This window comes from Scardinius erythrophthalmus (assembly GCF_964197995.2).
Source record: "Scardinius erythrophthalmus genome assembly, chromosome: 10".
Classification (NCBI taxonomy): domain Eukaryota; kingdom Metazoa; phylum Chordata; class Actinopteri; order Cypriniformes; family Leuciscidae; genus Scardinius; species Scardinius erythrophthalmus.
In genome coordinates, this window is record NC_138230.1 from 31,478,920 (window position 1) to 31,493,308 (window position 14,389).

At 35.4% G+C, this 14,389-nt stretch overlaps 2 protein-coding genes across 2 annotated transcripts in view; both read right to left on the reverse strand.

Moving 5' to 3' along the window:
- ptp4a3a (protein tyrosine phosphatase 4A3a) overlaps nt 1-743 on the reverse strand; it is a 37,762-nt gene extending 37,019 nt beyond the window's left edge. The window contains exon 1 of the mRNA XM_081376356.1: nt 650-743. The gene's annotated coding sequence lies outside the window, so the exon portion shown is untranslated. The remainder of the gene's footprint in view (nt 1-649) is intronic.
- An 11,368-nt stretch (nt 744-12,111) lies between these two features.
- rims3 (regulating synaptic membrane exocytosis 3) overlaps nt 12,112-14,389 on the reverse strand; it is a gene marked incomplete at both ends in the record, with an annotated part of 60,060 nt that continues 57,782 nt past the window's right edge. Inside the window, 3 exons of the mRNA XM_081376230.1 lie at nt 12,112-12,324; nt 13,718-13,857; nt 13,964-14,065. Of these exons, the coding sequence (XP_081232356.1) occupies nt 12,112-12,324; nt 13,718-13,857; nt 13,964-14,065 (455 nt within the window). The remainder of the gene's footprint in view (nt 12,325-13,717; nt 13,858-13,963; nt 14,066-14,389) is intronic.

Consider the following 14,389-nt stretch of genomic DNA (forward strand, 5'->3'; position numbering starts at 1 on the left):
CTCCTATTGACAATAATGCTAAAATACCCAAGGGTTCTTATCATGAAAAAAAAAAAAAAAAAAAAAAAGTTACACGACCAATTTTTTCAATCTTATATAGGTCTATTTTTCCCCCACAGAAGTAGCCTACTTCGTACATAGCTTTCAATTTGGAGCTTTACCGACACAGAGACGTGGACAGAAAAAATGACAAGATGTCGCCCTAAACCGTTGAAAATGGCCTTTAGACTGACAATAGAAAATTATTAAACCTCATTTTAAAACGAAAATCGTGTATAGTCTTTGTTATTTTACTAAAATCCTGTAACATTTAGTTTATGCTGGTCCCCCCGGACATTTGTCTCGACACATCCCACAAGACAGCATGTTAAGGACATTAACACAGCTTTTTATGCAAAATGTTATTTACAGCTACTATAATTAAGGAAAAATAACCGAAAACTACACTGATAACTCTGCCAACCATGATTTCCGACAGAAAGCCGGTATTTGGGCAACACCCTCCTCCACAGGCACACAATTCGCTTAAATGCTCATCATACATGGCGCTCTGGTCGCTCATCAAGTCTATTTTCAACAGTCACTTTTTAACATCTAATACGCATTTAATAAGATAGATTGCGAAAGATTGTGCCTTCATTCTACTTACCGAAAGGTTCCAGCAAATAATCTACAATGTCTGAGTGACTCAAGCCTCGCCATGCGATCGTAGTGATGTCTGATTCGCGAACCAATCGTTCTGTTCGAAGTTCTTTCTCGTGAATCAGAGGAACCGATTCGCAAAACCGAATGGTTCAACCAGATCAATTTGCCGGAGTTCTAACAAACCTTGATAACGTTTGATTCATCAAATGAATGGACAAATCGGTGTGACTAAAACAATTTATTTATTTATTTTAATTGGAAGAAAACAGCCACTGTTAATAATGGACGAACAGCATAAGCTAGCCTACTTAATGTGTGGCATTTTATGCTTTCATTTGCTTGGACAAATATCCAGACATTTTTTTTAATTGATTTCATTCGTAAGTGAGTTTTCGAATTTGAATTGTCTGTCATGTGCAATAGTATTAATTAAGCCTACAATTTAATAAAAAAAAACAACTATAATTATAATAATAATAATAATTAATAGGATATCACGTATTATTTAGATTGTTGTTAGTCTATCTAATAGTTAGGCTACTAACAATTGTTAGGCTAGGCTACTAACATGTTCCAAATTACCGTAATGGTAAACTGTGAATGTTGCACAATTAGTTTTAACACAATATAGCCATTGTTGGCCTAAATTAGGCTACATCATATGCTAATCAACAATATGATAAAAAAAAAATATATATATATATATATATATATATATATATATATATATATATATATATATATATATATATATAGCCTATATATATGCCTAATATAAAATTAAAAAATAATATATATTAAAAAAAATAAACTACCAGCATATTTTAAATAAATAATATGCAGAACATTTCAAATACAACTTGTGGGAATTCCCTTTCCCTAACATGCATCAGTGTTCTCAGTGAATCTTGAATCGGTTGTTGAATAATGATTTATTAAAATGATGTGTTCAAAGGAATCGATTCTGTAAAATGAATTGAACTACCCAGCACGTTCTCGATTATTTGGTCCTCCCACACTCTCCATTGATTCTGCGTCACGACCAGCAACATGACGACAGCGCCAGATTAAAATCTAAAGCGCGATTTCAAATCTTTATGAGTCCATGTTTGTTTGGAATTTTTAAATATTCATGCATTTGTTAAATAGCCGTGCTAGAGGTTTAACAAGATGTTTAATCTAAATGTCTGAACTACCCTCATGGCATGAATGGCCGAAATTCAATAGCCTACAGCTTTGATTAACCCTTAACCCTTTAGGCTAGTAGCTTTTAAAGTAGCCAAGCTGTCGATACTAATGGAATGCTGGGAATGCAAAGTTTTGATCCAGATTGAATTGATCTGTGATTAGCCTATGCTACAAAACTTGTCGTCCTTATTAAAACCTTGAGCTGTATTTTTAGCAGTATAGGCTTATGGACCCCATTCAGGCTATTTATTCAGATTATATGATAAAAGATTATCGTTTTTGGATGTTATTGGTAGGCTATGTGGGATTTTTTATATTCTCAATGTTCAAACTTAGGCTACAGTGTTGTATGTCTGTTACAATATTAAACAGCTTATACAGCTGTGATGCCAGCCCATGCATGTGTTAACACATCCATCAATTAGATGAGATATCGTTATATTATGAGATAATAACGTTTCGGTTTATTGTAGTCTACTACTTCTCGGCTTTAGCCTAATCATGTTTGTCCACTCGGTTTTGCAGGTCCTTATAAATCCGCAGTTCCCAAATGCAACTTAGCGCAGCTTTTGTAAAGTGATAGTAAAATCACCCCAAAGATACTGCGACGACACGTGGTTTGTGTGACTTTTTTCCTGACCTTTATGGAAAATGTACCAGCCCGTTTTCCATTGAGTCACTTTTGGAGCGGGAAAGCAGCGCCTCCGCGAGGCACAGACCTGTACTTTTTGCAACTTAGAAAACGCGGTTCTACTTTTAAGCAAAGAATAACTTTATAAATAAACATTTATTGTATTATCTGTTCATTTGTTTTGTATTTTAAATGCAGTTATATTTTAAAGAGGTTGTGAACAATGTTGGGAATTCACATTTTGAATTAAATTAATTGGTTTACTTCTTTGTTTGCTAATAAGCTTACAAGCTTTCTGTGATTACAAAGCAACTTTTGGTCTGCATAATTAGCCTATTTCTCCTAAAAAAAACCTTGAGATTCAGAAAGGTGCTATACATCATGGAACAGAGGAACCGGGCTGTGTGAAAACATACAGTAACCATACAGAACCACTTAAACAATCCCATCATATAGGTTTGTTTTTACATTTATTTAATAAAAAAAAAACATTACAAATAATGACGTCATTATTTAATAAAATATATATATTCATTTGTTATGTTTTAAAATAGCCTAATATTAAGACAATTATATAGCCTACATACGTGACTTAATACAATGTTTATATGTTTAATTATTAAGATTTTGTCTCTTTGAGTTTATGTTTGACATTATTTCTTTATATTTTCAAACTCTTTATTTCAGGTGTATGCATGTTACAATATTAAAACATGTATAGCCAATAGACTGTGGTGGTCCAGGCATGCCCGCCCACGAATTAACACCTCTATCAATTATGTAAAAGAGACATTAATGAGGAATGCATCTACATCTACAATAGCCGTCGTTCTTCATATATAGGCCGACAAACTCCACGACAAACACTCGTCATCTCTAGCAGCTCACTTCAGATGTTCTCAGAGATGCAGCGAGAGCGCGCAGACATGCTGGTGGTCAGAAGAAAATACAATAGATACTCCAAACAGAAAATGACGTACCTGGGTCTGATCGCTTATGTCATTCAAAACGCACCTGAGAAAAGATTAACCTTTTACGAGGTAAGTTGTTGTACATATTTTGCGGCATCAATTATAAGCCTATGTCCATTTAACAATTTAATATAAAAAGTAGCCTATTTATGCTTATTAAACAATAGGCTATAGGTACTCTCTCTCTCTCTCTCTCTCTCTCTCTCTCTCTCTCTCTCTCTCTCTCTCTTTATTTATTTATTTATTTATTTATTCTATTGTATTGTAGCCTTTCCACATGCTATTTGTTGGAAATAAAGAATTAAAAAAGAAATACTACTTGGTGGAAGAATAGACCTCATTTAGAGCAGCGCCATGACATGAATGAAAGCGAGGCTGTGAGGGAAAGACTTGCCGTGTTTGCATCCGCTGTAAAAAGCTGTAAAGCTCATAGATCACTTATAATTCTCCACAGCATGTTGTCTGGTGTTTTCTGTCAACTGAAATTTCTTAGTAAAGATATTTCGTCAGTGTTTTATTAGCAGAACAATCCAAAAAAAAAAAAAAAACATTCAATTACATTAGGCCTACAACCCACTGAAGAGATGTCCGTTTTCATTACCGTTAAAAATCAAAGATGGCGCTGCTGCGAATAAGGTCTTGTGTCCAATTTCTCATTTAGTGCAAACTTTTATTGAATGTTGTTGTGTTTTAAAATATTTTATTTTAAAAACAATAAGCCACTTTCCTAGATTTCTTTATTTTAAAAAATAAGCAAAATCAGAAACATATACGCTGATTTCACGCAGCCGTTATTTTGAAATCGAAAGCGAGGCTCCGGTGGGAAGAAAACCGGAAGTGTCGCCTAATCACAGGAGAGTCGTGAATGCGATGGCGTATTGTTGTGTTTAATGATGTTGGGTCAATTCTAAAACTGTACATACATTTCTTTCATACTTTAGACTATATATAGTGAAATTCATTTATAAATAAAATATTTTTTATATAATTCAGAAAGTAAAAAAAGAAGCAGGAATGAACTATACATATCCTATATTGGATATTAACATCCAAAAGTGTAAATCGCGGCAGCAGCTTCAGGTTGGTAGTCCAAAGGCATTGTTGTTTATCTTTACTTCCGGGGTTTTTCCCACCGGAGCCTCGCTTTCGATTTCAAAATGGCGGCTGCGTGAAATCAGCGTATCCACAACTTTCCTGCGAGTCTTAATGGGCGTCGCCATGACACTCGATACTTCCTGTTGCCGGTATCTCAGTTCCGGTTTAGCGTAACGCTTAATGAAGCTTGCACACAAGGGATACTCGCGTCGCGTTACAAACGGGTGAAACTGATTACTGACAAGTAGTAATGCTGACAGATAAGCAATGGCTCCTTGTGGCTCAACGTTTACCGTTGTCAGGTGCACAAACAACACGCGAAAACTGAAGGATTTTATGAATGGACCCCCAACATAAACGGACCCTCTACGCAGAAAGAGTGTTTCTTGTAACGCTACTTAGAAAAAAACTGCAGTACAACTGTATATATATTTTTAAGTGGTATGTTTATTGTTTTCATTAATTTGAAAATTAATTCGAGAATTAACTTGAATGTGCAGCAATTTGTACAAATAGAGAGTATGTTGGCCTACTATTGTTGTAGCCATTAAATAAGAGCATTTAGTTTCATATTTGTTCAAATATTATAATGTTATTTTTTCCATCTATGTTATGAAAAGTGAACACCTTGATCATCTTCATCTTTGCAGCAGACACTGACAGAAAACAAGTTCATTAATAAAAATCAATGCACGCGTGTCACTGGATTTACAAATGCACATCTTGCTTATTGCACGCACACTCGGCACACATATGATGTCGAAATAACGAGATATTGTGTTGAAATAACATTATTAATAATAATAAATCTTTAATAATATTTGATTGAATGCCGAATGTTGTGCTTGTTCAATTTAATAAAATTAATACTTTAATTGTGATCATTAAAATAGTTAAATATTAAGTGGCCAATTTTTGCTCATTTATTAAAATTATTTATATATATATATATATATAATATATATAGCACCCCCTCAGCACACGTTAAAAAAAATATCTGGCGCCGCCCCTGGTTATAACGGCCCACGTATTAAAAATGATTGGGTCTAAATTGGGCTCGGGCTCATAATTACAGTTAATGTGTCGGGCCGGGCTCGGACACAACGGGCTCAGGTAGGGTCGGGCTTGATTTTTTGGGCCCGATCTAAGCTCTACTCCTCATTATCCAAGCAAATTGTTTCGGCTTGTTGAGGCTCTCTGATAGCGGTATCTTCAGGCTGGCTAACGTAAACCGGAAGTTCGTTACCGGCTTGTTCTACGTTGCCATAGCGATCACGGGAAAGGTCAGAGTTCTGTAAAGTCGTGGATAGGCTATTGTTTTTATTTGATTTTAATTATAGCCTAACTGTGTTTCCCTCCCATCAGTTAAAGAATGCGGTGACGATATTTGTGGATGGGGATAGAAAAGGCATTGAGAATAATATCAGAGTCTGTTTATCATCAAACAGCTGTTTTGTAAAGGTATTTTATTTTAATTGTTTTTCTTATTACTAGTATTATTAGTATTGGGCTATATTATTATTACTGGACTTTTATTAAGGATGTTTTCCCTTCACATTTTCAGGTGCCTATAAATCCGCAGTTCCCAAATGCAAAGCGCAACTTTTGGAAAGTGGATGATAGTAAAATCACCCCAAAGATACTGCGACGACACTTCCGTGGTTTGTGTGACGTTTTTCCTGACCTTTATGGAAACGTAGAAATTCCCTTTAAGAATGCGACTGAAAACAAGGCAACCTGCAAACGTCCTGAGGCAGAAAAGAAATTTACCAGCCCGTTTTCCATCGAGTCACTTTTGCAGCGGGAAAGCAGCGCCTCCGCGAGGCACAGACCTGTAATTTGTGCAACCAGGAACTTAGAAAACGTGTGTCTGGTCCGAGCAAACGGAGACCACGGTTTGGCTTGCAAGAGGAAGACATGGGACTGGCCCAATCAAACTGCGCGTGCCAATTTCAATGGATCATATTCACACTTTTGTTTTCCTACTTACAGTTTGGGCCAAATGAATGATGGATGCAGTCCCTCTAGTGGACCCTCAAAGAGTTCAGTTTCTGAACTGTCCTATGGTGCAGCACTCAAGAGTTTTAGACATTTCACTTCAGATGCTGTGAGATGGGCCTACATGTAAAACTGCACTTAACATACACTTGACTTTCTTGGTGTACATATTCTTACTGATTTACTTTGCATTACAGAAAATATCTGCTGTTTTCATTTACCAAATAAAATTAGTGTGTTTTTAAAATGTAGCCTACATATGTTGGGGAAAAGCTGGTGTGGGAGACCAGGTTTTTCTTTTCCTTTTCTTTCTTTCTTTTTTTGCCAAGTATAGGCCAATTTTAGTCCTATAGCCCTTTAATACCAAAAGCAATTTAATGATAAAGACTTACATTCAGACACACACAAAAAATGGATGATTCAAATCAAATTTATTGACCTCCAGCTTCCAGCAGTCAATATGCATGCAAATACAGGCTTCAGTCAAAATTATTCTTTTTTTCAAAGTTTCCCAACCTTTTTTTTTACAAAACTGCGTGCACCTTAAATAATTCTGCAGCGTACAAACCACAAAAATACCAGTTTTACATTATCAAATACTGCACATAGAAAACATTTACAAAGCACAAGTATAAAATTACAGCTTCCCCATACAGCTCTTTACCATTCTGTTATTCCTAAACAGCAGTGCACTATCAGCTCGAATCATTTTTGGGGTCTACCTGTCTCTGATAAATCTTTGATCGTGCTCTCCCAAAGTGCAAGACTTAAACCGTAGTGGGTTAAATATAGGAGAGATGTATGGATGCAATGGGCATGGATTTCAATGCAGCTACATTTCTCATGAAAGTTGAAAACCTCACTCTGTGAAGGTGAGCATGTCCTAACAGTGTCTTGTGCTGTTAACAATCCATGAATAATATGAATGGCTGGTTTATGGCAACAACAAAATAGCTGCTAACAGCTTTGCTACATGAATGAGAAAACAGACTACAAGTGACCATCTTCGCATAATAAATAAGTTGCCAATGACAGTCTTTTAAGTCTGACCCAAGATTACATTAAATTTAAGGTTGTGATCATAAATAAAATATATGTATATATTTTTTAATTCAATGTTTTAGTTAAGTGTGATCACAACAAAAAGAGCCCATTTTTAAAGACACTAAATGGCTCTTTGAGAAAATACAATGCCGACTTTCTTCATTTCATTTTACAAATCTCAAAAAAATGGCTAAAAACAAACATGCACTGAATGTGTATGTGCACTTATGTTTTTCCAAAAACCAAATAGGCTACTCAAAACAATTGTGATAGCAAATAGATTAGTAAATAGATTGAATTAGATAACAGGGGCCTCGTGTATATATATATATATTAAAAGCACTTTTCCAAGGCAAAGTGATATGATTGTTGGTTCAAATCTGTGCGTATTCTAAAATCCACACCAATGTTCATATTTATAAAAATTTGATGTGGAAAATTGCTTAGTGCCGTCAGGGTCTAAGCAGACATATATACTTTTCCTTGTGGTAGAGAGTCAGAGTACTGCAAGTATTTGGAAATCTAAGCAATTCTTGCCTCTCGCCATTCTCAAGTAAAGGATTTGACTGGTGCTCTTTTATGTTAATGACATTAATTAGTTGGCGTTTACAAGGTGGAGATCTGAAACCATTCAGCTGCGCACAATTTGAAGATAATTTGCGATTTATACATTTCACAATCGCATCTGGAAGAGAGGTGTACAAAGTTTTTGGGCGCGCGTTCGTTCTCTGAATCACACGTAGGCTACGCACATTTGAGAAATTATCATAAGATCAAATGTAGGACGGTCTCTATGCAAAATTTTATAAAAGAGGCCCCCGGGTTCTTGTGCTCATGTAAGCCTTTAAACATCAACACATACCGGGAAATGATGTGTCATTGATATACTGTGTCATTCAGACACTGTAAAAGAAACAAAACCTGCAATTCAATGAAATTAAATATATAATATGTACATTCAAGTTAGAGATACTTTAGTATAGTGATATCGAAGCAAAACACCCAAGGCTTTCAGCAACACATCTAAGCCTTATAATAACTCACAAGTAAGGCAATAAACAAGCCATCGCCTTTTATCCAGCAGACCACCCTTTAAAATAATTAATTTTACAAAAATAAGATAATTATAGCCTCAGTAATCCTTATATTTGTTCACAAACGGACAAAAAACAGGGTTTCATAAAAAGACTTCACAAGGTTTTAAATGGCCCAGATAGTTGTAAAGGGAGATTACATTCCTTTTGGAAATTAAAGCAATCTCTCAACATTTATATACATCATACAGTACCTGACGAAGCAACATTTCATAAAAATGTTCAAAGTCACACATCATTCTCAATTTTATAATCTACTGTATATTTCTGAATGCAAATAAGAAATGTAAGCATGAATATCAGGTAGACCTCCAACTGTAATTGTTGGAGGTCTACCTGATCATAGCCAATCCTCTGGCTATGATTGTTGTATGACATGACATGACATGACATGACATGTCATGACATGAGATACTGTAACATGACATACTGTAACATAACATACTGTAACATAACATGACATGACATAACATGACATAACATAACATAACATAACATAACATAACATAACATAACATAACATAACATAACATAACATAACATTGATATTGATATTGATCTGTATTCAGTGTATTAAGATCATTCCCCAGTCAGGCTGGTGTCACCTACTTACACACACATATAAACTGTGTATGTCATAAAACTTACAAAAAAAAAAAAAAAAATTGCCATGTATATGAACTGAAAAGAATGAAGTGGTCTCGCATATAATAGCATCAAGTACTCTGATACAACACCAAGCGTTTAAACGAACCAGATGCGAGTGGCATCTTATTCAGAAGTTACAACATCATACTCAAAGATTTGTATTTATAGATTATCAACAAACCACAGAAGCATTTGATAACTCTATCAATTTACTGTCAGAACAAAACAGATCTGATCGTTCCCATTCCATGTTAAAATATCGAAACGCATCCAAACCACAGTAAGTTGGAAGCGGCAAATCTAGATTTTTTTTTTTTTTTTTGTCAATGTTGCATTTGGTTTAGCTATGGATTGCAACGAACTATATCCATCCACTACACCTGAAAAAATAGAGCAGTACAGTACAAATATTCATGCATTCAGACTCTTCATTTTGCAAAAATGCAAGATTTGTAACTACTTCATTGTACAGTAAAGGGACGCATATAATCCCATATTCCAATGTACGTAAAATCACAGAAAAAATATCAATATCTAATAGTCATTTCATAGTGTTTACCAAGGACAAACATTCAGCTGCAAATACAATTTGTTTTTAGTACAGTAAAACAATTTAATTTCATCTTTAGTTAGTACCTAATTTAATGTACAGACCTGTGTCTGTTAGTGGAAAAGAGAAATGTGCAACACAATCAAACTTGTGCAAATACATAAGAAGCAAGAAATGCATGTGAGAATTAGCAGAGACTCATTTTGTATGTTTAAAGGCAAAACTTTTGAGCTTGAACAACAACGACGATATTCTAAAACGTCAAATCAGTCATGACTGGCATGGGTAAAATAGTTTCAACTTGAATGTACTACATTTGCAACTTATGATGATAATAAGAAAGAGCAAAGTATTGTATCAAAGTTTCAGTAGAGACGGCTGTACAGCAAAGCAAAATACTAAAATACTTCAAACGATTCAAAATGATAAATCAGATGAAACGGTTTGCTGATCTCATAGTCTGCCTTAGAAGCAGATCATGCATATCATGATGCAAACCAGAAAATCAAACAACATTTAGACTTTCAACAGACTGAATTATAGAAGCGTCTTTAATGATTTGGCTAATGATCCATATGGGAACTTAGAAATGAATCATTTGTCTGGTTCTTATTGATACTGTCACATATTAATCATTTTAGAAGTGTTACCATCATCTCTGCAGAAGATGCGACTGAAAAACTGAAATCTGATGTACTGGTACAGAGATCCTATGATATATAAGGTACCGATCTGATATATTCAGAAGAACTGTGAATGTGCAGAGGAGGCTGACAGGAGTGTGATGAACACTTTGTATTTTACCTACAGTGCTGTTTTCCTTCCAAATGTCTCCGTAACACCAACGACTGATTGAAGAAGCCACCTAGAGCCACCCAGCTAAAGAGGACTGCTGATTGGACAGGAATAGCCACAATGGCAAAGTTCATAGAGAAAAACAAAAGTGTCCAGGAGTTTACAGAATACCGTTTGTTCTGGGCTTCAAGATCCTGTTGAGCGAGCGACTCCATCACCAGTCCTCATATAGTCGTGTACTTGGTTTTTGTTCAGCGTGACCTCCTGAGTGTAACAGGAAACGGAAAAGACCTTTAACAGTTCAGATCCATATGCTGGTAGAACGAAACCCAAAACTACTTGAGGCGGGAAAGTACAACGCGGCTCCAACGTTCCAGATATCTTCGCTACTTGCTACAAGAAAAGTTTTCTTGCTTGCCAGCGGACAACGTTCGGCATATCCCACAATGCAGCAGCTGTGTATGAGGGTTGCTGGTTTAACAGGACAGTTGGTTCTCCTTCAGAGGGTTTCGATTCCCTCTGACTACGTCTGCAGCTCGGTGCAGATTGCGTTGTTCAGACAAAAAGTGAGATTAAAACATTAGCAAAATAAATAACCTACCATCTATAAGTCTACATCATTTTAAAGGCAAGCTTAAATAGCACTTTACATATTTTGCTGAACAAGGGTTGCGAGTTAACGTGCAGAATGCAGTCGATTAATACATAAACACAAATATCGATCTATATATTTATTTATTGAGCTCTCCGAAAAAAAAAGAGAAAAAAAAAGAATACGCTACTTTATGCGACATGAACTGTGTGCATTTCTAATATATAACCTGACCTGTGGAGTAAAGCCCTGCCCTTTAAGTTTAATTGTGTATGTATGTAGTCTAGTGAGTTTTTCTAATACGGCTTAGTTTTTTTTGCATCTCATCTAAGTCATTGACTCTGCTACATATCCATACTCTATAATATAACACTACAGATAATAAGAATTGCTTTGGTTTTTAAAAAATAAAACTTCGGGTTTGGCATAGAGAAATTATTGACCCTTGAGGATCTGGAACTGCTAGAACCCATTCTGCTCCCTGTGTGACATGACGTCAACACAAATGCTACATTGTCAGGAACATTTCTCAGCAGATTTATTAAATGCCCCTATTGATTGACCTGCGAACAATGGATCTGCATGTAACTAGCCATGACTGATTCCGGACGCCCCTACAACCGCATGTTGCTGGTTACATCCATATCCATCTTTGTATGTGTTGAATGTGTCATGCCTGATTTGTATCCAACTCTTAAAATCTGTGTTGGTAAAGAGGAGCGTTCCAGCCCCGGGCGAGTTGACCGTATCTATCAGAGTGTGTGTTCATGCTTTTGGGGTCGGTGGCGGGGTATATTGAACGAAGATACACACGTAGAGATAGAGAACACAGGCATATTAAGACGGGGACGTGGATGTGTCTAGGTGCACGAGGGGCTGGTGGCGCTCTCGAGTGAGGACTGGGAGAGTCGGCGTGTCAGAGGGCCGATGCTGGGGTCCGCCAGAGAGGAGGTGGGGAAGAGCTTGTACCAGCCGCCCACCATTGATGACAGATCGAGATCATCCAGGAGGATCTGAGCCATTCCCATGAAACACTTGCTGTCCATGCGGCCGTAATCACCCCACACGATCACCTGGGGAGGATAAATGGACACATTTAGTATGCAGCGGCCCCAAATATGGCATTTGCACGTGGTGTGAAAGTTTTTTATGTAATGACATTTATACATTTTTAAGTGTGTCTTAAGCTCTGGATGCTTAAGAGAGGCTTAAAAATGTGAATGTCTTTTTTTGTCTTAATTGTGAACATATTATATACATAATATATTATATATATATATATATATATATATATATATATATATATATATATATAAGTCATATATATATATACTGTATATATATATATATATACTGTATATACATAAGTCAGTGAGATATTTTGAAAGAAATTAATACTTTTTTATTCAGCAAGGATGCATTAAATTAATCAAAAGTAACATTTATAACGTTACAAAAAATTTGTTTCAAATAAATACTCCAGTCTTCAGAAATCATTCTAATATGTTGATCTAATATGCTCAAGAAACATTTCTTATTATTATCAATTCTGAAAACAGTTATGTTGCTTAATAGTTGTATGAAAACCATGATAGTTTTTTTTATTCTTTGATTAATAGAAAGTTAAAAAGAATAAAAAAAGTTAATCAAAGAATAAAAAAAACTATCATGGTTTTCATACAACTATTAAGCAGCATAACTGTTTTCAGAATTGATAATAATAAGAAATGTTTCTTGAGCATATTAGATCAACATATTAGAATGATTTCTGAAGACTGGAGTAATGGCTGCTGAAAATTCAGCTTTTTCCATCACAGGAAAAAATTACATTTTAAAATGTATTCAAAATAGACAACTATTGTTTAAAATATAATAATATTTACTCTATTTTGATCAAATAAATGCAGCCTTGGTGAACATAAAACACTTCTTTCAAACGCATAAAACAATCTTACTGACCCCAAATGTTTGAATGGTGCATGTATTTAAAAAGAAATGCCCAAATCTAAGCATTTTATTGCAAATAATTTAATCATTTTTCTAACCCCCCCCCCCAAAAAAAACATGGATTTAACACCAAATCAATTACACTACATTCTGTGTAAATAGTAATTAGACTTAATTAGAATATATCAAATATAAAAATAACATTTTGACATGGCTATGATTATGAATATTAATTGATATATTACATGTAATTTGGTTAGCCACTGATGATATTCAATATAAATAATAATAATAATTATACTGCATAGACTGTACAAAATATGAAGTGTAAAAAACACAAAATAAGCCCCTTGAACTTTAAACAGCCTCTCCTGTCTTTCCATCAACAAATTCAAGACTGCAAGATTTTTTAAAAACTTTTTATTCCATTAAATGCTTTTTTTGGGACCGCTGGATATTTAGATGTAATATGCTGTTTTTTGAAGAATGTGTTTGTGAAGGATAGCTGGAGTGTAATACCTGTAGCACTTTCCCCTGCGGGCTCTCGTCAAACATCAGGGATTGCTGGAAGGTTGGATCCAGGGTTTTCTTCACCACTTTGGTTTTCTTCTTAGCGAGACACATTCCATTCTCCAGAACATAAACCTTTATATATGTTGCTGATAGAAAAGGAATCCTCCAATTATTAAACAGTGTTCTATGGCCTTACCAAACAAATCATGTGGATAAAATGATTCAACACAGTTACTTTGAATCGTGGGTTACCTGAAATGGTCTTTGAGCCTGGTTTAGGGGTCAGACCTCGGGCCTGAGTGATCTCAACCTCTAACTGACCCCCTCTATCCATCACACCAATGTAAACATCACCTACACAGAGAATGTGGCTTATGATCAAAACTTCCATTTCTGTGCAGAAGTCTTGCAATGGGATAATTCAACAGCAGGTGGAGACAAAGAATAACATATAACCTCCATTCCTGAGAGTTTCTGCCTTGATATTTGATTTGAAACAGAAATTAGATACAAAGGCTATTATTAAATCTAACAAGCCAGTAACTCCAGTCCAGTCAACATGGGCTCCTGCAAAGATTGACATTTATCAGATCTGCGTCAATTTGCAGACAAATTCATTGACAATCAGCTGAGTTCCACAGAATGCTAAAGGATAGCAATAGTACCATTTCTACTGTA